This window comes from Hyperolius riggenbachi, chromosome 1 (assembly GCF_040937935.1).
Source record: "Hyperolius riggenbachi isolate aHypRig1 chromosome 1, aHypRig1.pri, whole genome shotgun sequence".
NCBI lineage: Eukaryota > Metazoa > Chordata > Amphibia > Anura > Hyperoliidae > Hyperolius > Hyperolius riggenbachi.
Window position 1 is genome coordinate 518,527,745 of NC_090646.1, and position 14,207 is coordinate 518,541,951.

The 14,207-nt window shown below is 42.8% G+C and overlaps 1 protein-coding gene across 1 annotated transcript in view; it reads right to left on the reverse strand.

Moving 5' to 3' along the window:
• Positions 1 to 483: 483 nt before the first annotated feature.
• LOC137524782 (calcium release-activated calcium channel protein 1-like) overlaps positions 484 to 14,207 on the reverse strand; it is a 34,104-nt gene continuing 20,380 nt past the window's right edge. Inside the window, exon 2 of the mRNA XM_068245050.1 lies at positions 484 to 1,480. Within this exon, the coding sequence (XP_068101151.1) occupies positions 923 to 1,480 (558 nt within the window). The 3' untranslated portion in view covers positions 484 to 922. The remainder of the gene's footprint in view (positions 1,481 to 14,207) is intronic.

A 14,207-nucleotide genomic window follows, 5' to 3' on the forward strand; every position in this document is an offset into this window, starting at 1 on the left:
ATCCCAAACAGGATTTCAAGTTGTTGTTTTTTTTAACTATTTAAAAGTATCATCTCCACACAGGTGGCATAACAGCCCATTGCCGCAATGCCCCCGGCAGTGGAGATGTGAAATTGATATCTATTTATATACAATACAGTGTTTAATTGGCATATAAAATGTAACAGGTCATAGTCATTTTGTAATACATCTACACAGATGCATCAGAGGCACTTAAAGCAATTCGGTAAACTTACTCTAAATAAAAACTAAATTTTGAAATGTGTAAATAGCAAATGTAAAAAACAACGTTGATCAAAGTCAACTATATAGTTCTTTGCATATATACATTCTATGTTAAGCATTAAAAGCAATCCAGTGGCTCACACACAGGTAATTGTGGCATGCATTACAACACATTCCTGTCAGCTCCCTACATGCAGCTAACACTTCTGAGTTACAGTGACAAGCAAAGTGATCAACCCCCCCCCCCCCCCCCCCCAGTCCATACCCCAGGGATGGCTGCATTGTTCTTTGTGACAATCACAGACAGTAAGGGGTGTGCATGCTGCAATATAAACCGTGACAAAGTGCAAACTACCAATGTGCTGAAGAAAGGTCTAATCTGGGACTGGTCCACAACCCATACTGCCACATATAAAATAAAAAAATCAAAAAACATTTAGGGTCAGAGAGGTTTTCTCAGCAACATGTGTGGGCAGCAGACTTTGGCACACGTCATGCAAAAGTCTACCGGCTGCTCTGAAGGGGCCATATCCTAGGCAAACCAATAAATAATCCCTGGAATTAACTTCTGAATGGAAGTGCATTCTAATATAAAAGGAATTACACCTTGCAGAGCAACAACTCAGCCCACTTTTCACTTACATCTCCAAAACATTGTAAGACAGAAGAATTTAGCCCTTCATATAGGGAATAATATCTATGCATAGTGACCAGGGGATTGGACAGAGTCCCCTCTGTGGTCCAGCTGGTCCTGAAGTTGAGCTAGCTCAGCAAGTTCATTTAACTCCTGGAACTGTCGATCTGTTTTATGGCTGACCAGTGATCTGTAGAAATGAACTGCAAATACTATGAAGATTAATCCAAATGGAACCATTATGAATGTTGAAGCTATTGCTGCTGCTTTGCCAGGACTAATTGAGGACGTATCATTGACTTTTGACTTTGGACTGTTCACTGGGAGAAACTTCACCCAACAGAGGAGAACAACTTCAGCCAGGAACAGCAGCGTCCCAATGACAGTGGAGAAGGCCCAAGCCAGTTCAATGTGGCGATGCATCCTCTCATGAGGTGACTCGTTCACAGAGTTCAGATTATGGACGTTGCTCACTGCTTCAATATTGGGAAGAATACAAGTGCTGATCATGAGTGCAAATAAATGTACAGCAACCAGAACCGTAGTACATGCACTAAATGCAATCAGTAGGCCCGTGGGGTAGACGTAATCTGCTTCCAGCTGGACTTCCACCATAGCGACCTAACAGAATACAAAAAATACCAGTGTATAAATAGTACATTCTTAAAAAGACACAAACAGACAAACTGTGATTGCAGCCAGAATAAAGACATATAGTGAAGAGCAATTAAATACTGCTAAATTATCAGATGTCATCTGGGGATGCTATTAAAATACGGTTGCTTAGCTGGGTGGAGGATAATGGAATATTCCTGTACAGTGGAATCCCTTTATAGTACTGGGGACCTGGCCAAGTAGTTTACCAGAATTCATCATGCATTGTATATTCATATAGGTGCATTATCGGGACCTGGGGACTGAGTTTACTATAGCCAGAGGTTTACTGTATCAGTGTTTACTATAATGAGATTCTACTGTATGTAAAACTATTTTATACAATTTTTCAAGACAAAACAATATGGACCTTAGCTAATCACTTGTGGAATAGATTATATTACGCTAGACCAAGCTTTCTCAACTAGGGTTCCTCGAGTACTCAGCAGGGGTTCCTTGACATTTTCCCCCATTGTGGAGGAATTATAATAGAGCACACTATAATAGGGGGTACTGTAAAAAGAAACACTAAATTGGGGATCAGAATAATGAGCACATTAATAAAAAGCCCTAGGATAAGGAGACAGTATAATGAGTGACAGTGTAATAGGGGGTAGGAAAAGAAACAGCCTCACCTACTTTTAAAGATCACGCCCCCCACAAAATAAATGCAGGGGTTCCGTGATGGTTCCTTGAGATCCAAAAGTTATTTGCAGGGCTCCTCCTGAGAAAGGCTGCACTAGACACAAAGGTCATCTGGGCCTTGGGGGGAGGGAGAGGGAGAGGTAGAGAGAGAATATTGTTCCTTTCCTTACCCCGCCTGCCTGAAACAACTACGTTGTGTGCGGAGGTCCCTCCACCCCTCAGCAACGGTACGAGTTGCCCAGCTGTAGCAGCTGTCTGTATGGGCTTGCGCACATAACTGTCACCCTAGGGAATTGGGTCCTGTTCCCCATGATTGACAGCAATTGACAGTGCATAAGAGTTACAAAAAAAAAAAAAAAAAAAAAAAAGAACTGGGACTGAAGCCTATCTCCCTGAATGTGGATGCAATTGACTCCTGAGCTGAAAGATTGTAAAAATGGGTTAGGGCTGGTTCAGTTGGACGCTTGTGGAGCGTTTACAGCAAGCGTTCGGAACGTCATGGTAAACGCTCCCATTCAAGTAAATGGGAGCGTTTACACAGAGCTTTTGCACACGTTTACACAATCGCGGCGTTCGGGTCACCATTTTCGCTAGCGTTCGAGCTGCCCCTGGAAGCGACATGTTGCTTCCAGGGGGCAGCCAACTGCGACGGCTAATGTCCGCCTAGGGGAAGAAAAAATGCAACCGCATCGGAATGTGACGGCTACTGAAAGCCTGACTGTGCAGCCGCCGCGATTCCCCCAAACGCGACGCCATGCAGACGTCCGTCTGAACCAGCCCTTAAACTCCAAGGACAAAGTCAATCAATGTCTGATCACTCCATCCACTCCTTCTGGATTGACAATGGGCTCAATGGAAGAAGACCAGGAGGATTTTACCTTTGAGAGAAAACCTAAAAAGCCAGAATGGAATTTGCTGAAATGCATACTGACCAGACAATGCTTCATGGTGAATGTCAGACAGAAAAAACAAAACTGGAGCTTTTTGGCAAGCCACATCAGCTTTATGTCCAGAGATGAGAACAATGAAACTTTCACAGAAAACATCACATCTACTATGAAACATGGAGAGAGTGAGATTATGTTTTTGGGCTGCTTTGCCATGTATATGTCTGTGCAAGCAACAACAAAGATACTCCGGAGTGAAACATATTGGCCTCAATTCACTAAGCTTTATCAAACGTTTGATAATTTACCTCATGGGTAAAATCGAAATTTGAATTCACTAAGGTATTATATATTTATTGAATGTTTTATCAATAAAACCAGGGCAGTGGAGTCGGTAATAAAAAATCTTCCGACTCCGGGTACCCAAAATGGCTCAGACTCCGACTCCTTAGTCTAATACTTAAGGGCTGTGGATTTTGTACAAAAATCATCCGACTCCCGACTCCTCAGTTTATGAAATCAATGACTGACTCCAACTTCGGGTGCCCAAAATTGTCCCGACTCCGACTCCTCGACTCCAACTCCACAGCCCTGAATAAAACGTTCAAGCAATCTATAACACCTTAGTGCATTCAAAATTATGTTTTAACCATGAAGTAAATTATCAAACGTTTGATAAAGTGTTTGATAAAGCTTAGTGAATTGAGGCCATTGTCCCAGTGTCAGGAAGTGCTGTCTCAATTTTTTATGGTAGTCACATGTCACTTCCCATCTCCCTCTACAATAGTGGTAGAGGGACAGGGAAGCTTTGTCCTGAAACTGGTGTTCAGGCTGCTGTGGGGAGGAAAAGTTCATCTACAGTATTATCAAAACATCAGTTCCTAGTGCAACTGAATATTTCACTGCAGAAAAGGAAGCAAAAGGGTGGATACATTCATATTGCCTCCATAACATCATTATTTCCACAGAAATCACAGGACATGGGCATTTACTTGCGAATTTGATATACATTTTATTGCAAATACTTAAGTGCAAACGAAGGTTCAATTGTAATCACAATTTTGCCGTTTATTGCCAATTTATACGATTTGTTGCTGTGGGCAAAAGCCCTATTTTAGTTCAGCTGACACTTTTATAAATTAGCCCGTTTGTGAGTCATTAAGATGTCATCATATGTCTTATTAACAAGTTAATTTGCAAAGGTCATGGTACAGGACACACATTATTGACAGCACACTGAGCCAGCAGGTGGTTAGTGGTAATGTATGCTTGGTGTAATGAGCATTGCAGCAGCACCACTGAGAAATAGTAATGGGAGTAGCATTTTGCCCAGTGTTTTATTACATGCAGAGTTGAGATGTAAGCTGATGTCTATGGTGATCTTCCTGAAGTTCATTCTCTCGCTCTCTGTCTGTATAAGCACACAATGTTTATATATTCATGTGCCTGTTATGGCTGAAGACTTTACATCGTGACATCAAGTACATATGATTCGGCCACTGGGGGATTTGGGCGCACAGTAACGTTAGTAAATGGCTTACCCAGCTCTTGTACAAGTCCCAGCATCCTTAATTACTATTCCCCATCCAGGCTGCCATGGATAGTGGAGGTAAGACATAATTCGGCTTCCAGCTATTGCTATAGTAATTTGAATTACGTCCTCTGACGGAGCTTGGCCATCATAGAGAGTGTGTGTGTGCGGTCAAGGTTGCTGGAGACTGGACACATGCTAGATTCCTGGCAGAATAGTCGTCAGCCACCTCTAATATAGCATGTACGTTTACATAGCTTTAGGGTCCAGGCAGAATAGTTTAGCAGGATTCATGTATTATCTGTCCTCAAAGGACAACTGTAACGAGAGGGATATGGAGGCTGCCATATTTACCATATTTCTTTCCTTATATTCAATGAGTCAATCAAAAAGTATGGCAAAATAGCTCAACTCCCCCCTTACATAGCACTCACGAGAAGCATTATGCTCAATCCAGCAACCACTGCAAAATGTGCATCACCGATGCATCTGTATGCCCAATATGTGAGCCGCCCAAGGCAAATCCATCCATCCAGTGAAGTCAGATGATCAAAATTATGGCTTCTGACAAGGTAAATGGTTTAGCTGCCTGGATGGGCCATGAGCCTAGGCATGTACATTGGTACTGTTGCTGTGGGTTTAACCACTTTGCATCCAGACCTTGTTTCCCACTTATGGACCAGAGCAGTTTTGACAGTTTAGCCATATCCTTATTTAATCAGAAATAATTTTACCCCTACTTATCAGGGCTGTGGAGTCGGAGTCGTGGAGTCGGAGTCAGGGCAATTTTGGGTGCCTGGAGTCGGAGTCGGGAAAAAATGCACCGACTCCTAATGAATTTAAACTGTAATTAAAATAGGAAATATGATAAAATGTTCTATTTCTCAGATAGTCATAAATAATTTATACATACAGTAATAGATGTGCTTAGTCCACAAAAATGAAATAAACCAAAATTAGTTACTTGTGCTGCTTCAATAAAGCAGTCCTCGTATTTTTACAGTCAGATATACATATCTGATTGTGACTGTACAGTATTATATATATATATATATATATATATATATATATATATATATATATATATATATATATATATATATATATATATATATATATATATATATATATATATATATATATATATAATGATGTGTACACAGGAATCTCTTATACAGTATATAAAAAATAACATCGATGCTGTAAGAATAAAGCCTGATGTGTAGCCGTGTCACTAATACAGGGAGGGCAGAATTATTAGTCAAATGAGTATTTTGACCACATCATCCTCTTTATGCATGTTGTCTTACTCCAAGCTGTATAGGCTTGAAAGCCTACTACCAATTAAGCATATTAGGTGATGTGCATCTCTGTAATGAGAAGGGGTGTGGTCTAATGACATCAACACCCTATATCAGGTGTGCATAATTATTAGACAACTTCCTTTCCTTTGGCAAAATGGGTCAAAAGAAGTACTTGACAGGCTCAGAAAAGTCAAAAATAGTGAGATATCTTGCAGAGGGATGCAGCACTCTTAAAATTGCAAAGCTTCTGAAGTGTGATCATCGAACAATCAAGCGTTATATTCAAAATAGTCAACAGGGTCGCATGAAGCGTGTGGAAAAACCAAGGCGCAAAATAACTGCCCATGAACTGAGAAAAGTCAAGCGTGCAGCTGCCAAGATGCCACTTGCCACCAGTTTGGCCATATTTCAGAGCTGCAACATCACTGGAGTGCCCAAAAGCACTCCAAATATGTGCAAACATACAGTACAGACCAAAAGTTTGGACACAACACCTCATTCAAAGTTTTCTTTATTTTCATGACTATGAACATTGTAGATTCACACTGAAGGCATCCAAACTATGAATTAACACATGTGGAAGTATAGTACATAACCAAAAAGTGTGAAACAACTGAAAATATGTCATATTCTAGGTTCTTCAAAGTAGCCACCTTTTGCTTTGATTACTGCTTTGCACACTCTTGGCATTCTCTTGATGAGCTTCAAGAGGTAGTCACCTGAAATGGTTTTCACTTCACAGGTGTGCCCGGTCAGGTTTAATAAGTGGGATTTCTTGCCTTATAAATGAGGTTGGGACCATCAGTTGCATTCTGGAAAAGCCAGGTGGATACACAGCTGATAATCCTACTGAATAGACGGTTAGAATTTGTATTACGGCAAGAAAAAAGCAGCTAAGTAAAGAAAAATGATTGGCCCTTATATTACTTTAAGAAATGAAGGTCAGTCAGTCTGAAAAATTGGGAAAACTTTGAAAGTGTCCCCAAGTGCCGTCCCAAAAAAACATCAAACGCTACAAAGAAACTGGCTCACATTCGGACCGCACCAGGAAAGGAAGACCAAGAGTCACCTTTGCTGCGGAGGATAAGTTCATCCGAGTCACCAGCCTCAAAAATCGCATGTTTTTGTAGGTCAATGCCACACAGAGTTCTAGCAGCAGACGCATCTCTAGAACAACTGTTAAGAGGAGACTGTGTAAATCAGGCCTTCATGGTAGAATATCTGCTAGGAAACCACTGCTAAGGACAGGCAACAAGCAGAAGAGACTTGTGTGAGCTAAAGAACACAAGGAATGGACATTAGACCTGTGGAAATCTGTGCTTTGGTCTGATGTGTCCAAATTTGAGATTTTTGGTTCCAACCACCGTGTCTTTGTGTGACGCAGAAAAGGTGAACAGATGGTCTCTACATGCCTGGTTCCCACCGTGAAGCATGGAGGAGGTGTGATGGTGTGGGGGTGCTTTGCTGGTGACACTGTTGGGGATTTATTCAAAATTGGAAGGCATACTGAACCAGCATGGCTACCACAGCATCTTGCAGCGGCACGCTATTCCATCCGGTTTGCGTTTAGTTGGACCATCATTTTTTTTTCAATAGGACAATGACCCCAAACACACCTCTAGGCTGTGTAAGGGCTATTTGACCAGGAAGGAGAGTGATGGGGTGCTGCACCAGATGACCTGGCCTCCACAGTCACCAGACCTGAACCTAATCCAGATGGTTTGGGGTGAGCTGGACCGCAGAGTGAAGGCAAAAGGGCAATAAGTGCTAAGCATCTCTGGGAACTCCTTCAAGACTGTTGGAAGACCATTTCAGGTGACTACCTCTCTTGAAGCTCATCAAGAGAATGCCAAGAGTGTGCAAAGCAGTAATCAAAGCAAAAGGTGGCTACTTTAAAGAAACTAGGATATGACATATTTTCAGTTTCACACTTTTTGGTTATGTACTATACTTCCGCATGTGTTAATTCATAGTTTGGATGCCTTCAGTGTGAATCTACAATGTTCATAGTCATGAAAATAAAGAAAACTCTTTGAATGAGAAGGTGTGCCTAATCGTTTGGTCTGTACTGTATATCTACTGACTCGTGGCTTAGATGAAGTCACAGAGGACGTAGATATACTGTAGTGGTGGATAAAGTGGTTATAGAACCTGACTGCAAATCTCTTAGATGGCTCACTGTTTAACTCTGAATCAAATTCAAACTACCCATTTTCTAACTTCCTTACCAATCTTTCCCTCAGTCCTGAGCTTTCATTACATGATAATCACTGTCTCTTTTTCCAGACTAACTGTACCCTATGCTGTCCCTGCCTTTTAAAAGACTATAAGCTCAGTTGTGATCTAGAAGAACTCGTTCTTCCCTACTCTACTAAAAATAAATATACTTTATAGCGTATTGTAGCATTTCACAGTCAAAGTCACCTCTGCTCTGTCGCCAGGAAAGGAGACACGTGGAAATTTCACCTCCTCTGATACACAGAGAGAAGGAAAAAAAAAAACCTCTAACATGCCCAAATCAAGGGGAAAAAAACATTGGAAAGAGTTCAATTTTAACATGGAGTTCAACTTAATTATTTCAGCAGCCATACTTACCTTTTTTCTGATGTCTGTTTAGTTAATAAAGTACGGTCCTCCTAAACCCCCGCATGTCCACTGAAGTGGGAGGGTTTCAAGCATTTTGAAGACTGATCCTCCAAGCCCTGATCTAGCCTTTACACTAATGTAAGCCACTGGACTAGCAGGATGACAATAATGGGAAAATGTGTGTGATAGGACTTCTACGGCCTAGTGTGTATTGTTAAAGTGTAACTGTAGGGCATAACATCAATTCTTTATTTTTATCTGGTAAACAAATAAGGATGCTAACCAAGCAATGCAAAAGTTACAATCACTATTACTTTTCTTGTTGATAAATGATCATTCCCCAGTTTACCTGACTCTTAAGGTGGGTACACATCAGATAAAAGTATTTGGAAAAGGCAAGATCACAGACCAAATTTACCCCCTTCCATGTAGTATGAGAGCATACTCTGCACAGTATTCTATTGAGCTGAACTCCCAATCAGATAAAAATCTTTGCAAGATGCTGCACACAAAGATGCTGTACACATGCAAGATCAGTATCTGCAAAAGATCAGTTCCTGCAAATTACATTCATAGTCTATGATATCTGTGGATCTTATACACACCTTGTTTAACGGAAATGTATCTGCAGATCAGATCCACCAGGATGGATCTTCAGATCTGCAGATTAATGTCTGTTTAACTAGGTGTGTATGAGCACTGCGGATATCATAGACTATGAATGCATTTTGCAGGAACTGATCTTTTGCAGATACTGATCTGTTGCATGTGTACAGTATCTTTGTGTACAGCATCTAGCGAAGATTTTTATCTGATGGGGAGTTCAGCTCAATAGAACAGACTGTGTAGAGTATAGGTCCGTACACACGCCGGACTTTAGGCAACGACGGGTCCGTCGTTGCCTCCCGCTGGGTGGGCGTGCCAGCGACAGTCCGGCATGTGTACGCTCTGTCGTCAGACTGATACGGCTGTTTCTGAGCGATCCGCCCGGCGGATCGCTCAGGAACAGCCGTATCAGTCTGACGACAGAGCGTACACACGCCGGACTGTCGCTGGCACGCCCACCCAGCGGGAGGCAACGACGGACCCGTCGTTGCCTAAAGTCCGGCGTGTGTACGGACCTTATGGCTCTCATACAACAAGGAAGGGGGTAAAATTGGTCTGTGATCTTTAATTTTCCAAAGACTTTTACCCACCTTTATTTGGTACACACAAAATTTGGTACACAAAAAAGGAGGTTGCAGAGCATGCTGGGTTGTCCTTTTTTGCTTCTCTACTTCCCCTCAGACTTAACTAATGCAGCCTGATTGAAAGAAGACTCTTTTGATCCTGTTTCCCCTCCCACACCTCTGTTCCTCTCTTATTGGCCAGTATTTTTCATGCTGAGACAATGCACTTTCTATAGTGGAGGGTGGGCAATGCATACACAATCAGGGAGGAAATGACATCAGGATTGGCTTAAAAATAGCCACACTTTAAATGGGAAATGCTAAGAAGGATTTTCTCTTTTTACTGTAAAAAAAAAAATCACTAAAAACAAAACGAGGACAGTGCAATACATATGTAAGTAGAGCAAGTATTTATCTCCTTTATATGTTTTTTTTTTCTAAAATAGTATGGCTGACTGCTCCTCGTTAAAGGACATTCTGGCTTCAGGAAAACCTTGTTTTATTAAAAACAGACCAGGGAGAGACAAGTTAATCTGTCAGGATGCAAAACTTAATTGGAAATGTTTAGTATTTATTTAGGTCTGCTTTAAAGAGAAGCAGAGATGGGTTTTAAGAATCCTATTAGCACACAGAGGCTGGTTCTGCAGATAATCGCCAGCCTCTGTTACTATACTGCCCCCCACGCTCTGCTGTCCCCCCCCCCCCCCCAAAAGAAACCGCCGTGCTAGCGACACGCAGCGTGGCGCTAGCAGGCTGTTTTACATGCAGACTGTCAACTTTCCGTCGCCTCATCTATAGTGATACTCCACGCCTCTGTAAGCTTATTGGTGGGAAGGGACCCAGGCGGGGAGCGGCACTATAGAGGAGACGGGGGAACGGCGAAGAGTGACGGTCTACATGTAAACAGCCTGCTAGGATTCTTAACCACCCTGGCGTTCTGATTAAATCGCCAGGGTGGCTGCGGGAGGGTTTTTTTTAAATAAAAAAAAAACTATTTCATGCAGCCAACTGAAAGTTGGCTGCATGAAAGCCCACTAGAGGGCGCTCCGGAGGCGTTCTTCCGATCGCCTCCGGCGCCCAGAATAAACAAGGAAGGCCGCAATGAGCGGCCTTCCTTGTTTTGCTTACATCGTCGCCATAGAGACGAGCGGAGTGACGTCATCGACGTCAGCCGACGTCAGCCGCCTCCGATCCAGCCCTTAGCGCTGGCCGGAACTTTTTGTTCCGGCTATGCTGGGCTCAGGCGGCTGGGGGGACCCTCTTTCGCCGCTGCTCGCGGCGGATCGCCGCAGAGCGGCGGCGATCAGGCAGCACACGCGGCTGGCAAAGTGCCGGCTGCGTGTGCTGCTTTTTATTTGACGAAAATCGGCCCAGCAGGGCCTGAGCGGCAGCCTCTGGCGGTGTTGGACGAGCTGAGCTCGTCCAGACTGCTCAGCAGGTTAAAACCCACCTCGGGTTCTCTAAGTTTATGCAATTTATATGATTAGCCATTCTAAATATAGATCATAATTGCCTAAAACCATTCAAATAATCCTAGGATTTCCTTTTTTTATTAAAGAAATTCCTAACTGGAAAAAGGGATGTATTTGTTGAACATGAGTTACCAGCTAAGTGTTTGCAGCCAAGGAACGCCCTTTCCAGGACAATTGTCCATTTATTACATACTTCACAGGAGCTTGCACAAACAAAATGTGCCTGGGTGTATTCCTGCTCCACACTAGCACAGATTAAAAGGAAGTACTGTACAAATTACGCACCAACAACAGACAAGAGTTTTACAAAAACAAAACAGGAAAAAAAAAACTGTCCTGCCAAAGCTTAGTGCAAGCTAAATGACAAACTGCGCAACATGTCTGCATTCAAAAACAACAAAGTTGTTCAAAAGACTTGTACACACAGTCCAAACTGCATGTCAGTTGGTCAGATTGATCCTCCGGTTGTTATCAGTTGGTCATCTGGTTGTTTGCCAGCCGTACACAAGCCCAACTTATCTTCCAACAGATCCGTTTGGAAGATAGTTGGAGAGATTGTTGGTACATGTGGAGCTATAGGCTCACTATATACACCAGTGGTTCTTGATGTAAAGAGAACCCGAGGTGCGTTTAAAGAATATTATCTGCATACAGAGGCTGGATCTGCCTATAAAGCCCAGCCTCTGTTGCTATCCCAAACCCCCTAAGGTCCCTCTGCACTCTGCAATCCCTCATAAATCACAGCCACGCTGCTGACAAACAGCTTGTCAGAGCTGGCTGTGTTTATCTCTATAGTGTCAGTCTGCTGCTCTCCCCGCCTCCTGCAGAACTCCAGTCCCCGCCTGCATCCCTTCCCTCCCTGCTGATTGGAGGGAAGGGATGGGGGCAGGGACCGGAGCTATGCAGGAGGCAGGGGAGCAGCTGAGACTGACACTACAGATGTAAACACAGCCTCACAGCATGGCTGTGATTTATGAGGGATTGCAGAGTGCAGGGGGACCTTAGTGGGGTTTGGGATAGCAACAGAGGCTGGGCTGTATAGGCAGATCCAGCCTCTGTATGCAGATAACATTCTTTAAACACACCTCGGGTTCTCTTTAAGCCTGGCTTCAGGGGCATAAATAGATGATTTGCATATTCAGGAGTGATGCATCATGGAAAAACCACAGTTGCTCACTTGAAGCTGAATTACCACAAATATCTTGTTTTAAAGTGAATCTGTGAGAAAGTCTATGTCAGTGATCTGCAAACTTGGCTCTCCAGCTGTTAAGGAACTACAAGTCCCACAATGCATTGCAGGAGTCTGACAGCCACAGTCCTGATTCATAAAGGAAAATGCATTGTGGGACTTGTAGTTCCTTAACAGCTGAAGAGCCAAGTTTGCAGATCACTGGCCTATGGGTTACTTACCTCGGGAGGGGGAAGTCCTAAAGCTTAGGATCCTAAAGATCCACCAGCATGTATAGGGCTTTTTGAAAAAGTGGTGGATTCGGAAGATGGACGGGCACCTTAACACAGGACATGTATAAATGCACACATCCAAGCACATTTATACACTAGGGAGGCAGCGGTGAGGAGGTGGGTGCGGCAGACTCGGCTGATTCTCAAGAGATTTCATGCTGAAATTGATCGGGAATCGGTCTGCGATGTATGGGTAGCTGACAGATCTCTCTCCGATCAAATTGGATCAGAGAGAGAGATTGGTCTCTTGGTCGAATCTGCCCATCATCGCCTCATGTATGGCTACCTTTAGCCGAAATATAGTAGACTTAAGCGCCTCCTTGAGAAACGCATTATCTGAACCAGGGGCTGTTACTGTTAATCAGTTTTGTTGCTATACTGTATTGTACCACAGCTGCTGCTGGAAAGAGGCAGGCCAAACACACAAGGGAATGTGCCACTGCATGTGAAGTGGAGAAGCAGGAAATCCCCATTTTCATGGCACAGATGTGCTGGTGACTGCAGTGTCTGTAGACAAATCTGTCACGTTACTTCCATTCATATAACTCAGTGATATTACTTAGACGGAAGCAACATTGCTGAACAGACTATAGCAAAATGTGCAGAATAAAGGGACACTATATAGGGAGCTAGAAACAGGGAATTTGGCCAACATGAACAAATAGTTCAACAAACTAGGCTGGCAGCATACATGCAGTGTGTATGAGCCGGAGTACACATGACAGGCAGACTGCTTTACCACCACTCAGATGGACAGTGACTACTACAGGGACACTATATAAAAGCATGCATGCAAGTTCTAAATTAGCTTAAAAAAAAAAAACTGGGTAAAAAAAAAAAAGTAAAGGGTATACGTCTTGTGCGTTTTTTTCTTTCTCCACAAGGAATATTCTATTTAGAGAAACTACTGTAGATGTCCGTTTGTTCCTATACACCAGCATACATTTTTCAAACGCAGCTGAAATGCATACAAAAGTGAAAACCCGTTATTATGAATACAGATGGTTTACATAGATGTGCTGTGTTGCCATAATAGTCCTACAAGCAGGAAGCCCATGTGCTAGGATACCTTTTCCAAATACGCAGAAATGCCCTAATTTCTGGTAGAATGCATTCAGCCCCCATGCAGTAAATTGTGTTATTTACGGCATGATTCCTTTAGTGCCATGAAAGCATTCAGCAAATACACAACCGTGATTCTGAAGAGATGACTTCATGCATAAGGGTAGCACAGGGAATGGCACTCTTTGCAGCTCTACGGTCCCTGGTTCAAATCTGGCCCAATATACTATGTGCTTGGGCTCCAAGCAAGCACCTAACTGGTATATTGATACAAATTGGAACCAGGGACCCTAGGGCCGCAAAGTAAGAATGTGCCGTGCTGCGGTTTGATCAATTCTCAACAGATTCCCTGATGGAATATATTAAAAATCAATGTGTTGTGTGTGGTAGGAATCAATTCCTTTCAGAAAGGATTCAATTGTTTTGGAAAATTGGGTGGAAATCTATGTGTATGGACAGCTTTAGGCAGGCCCTGTCCAATCTTACTGGAAAAGACAAGAAACTGGGGCAATCTAATCCCACTTTAATCAATACACATCAGTAACATGCCCAGAATTTGTAAGTCTATCCTTATTTG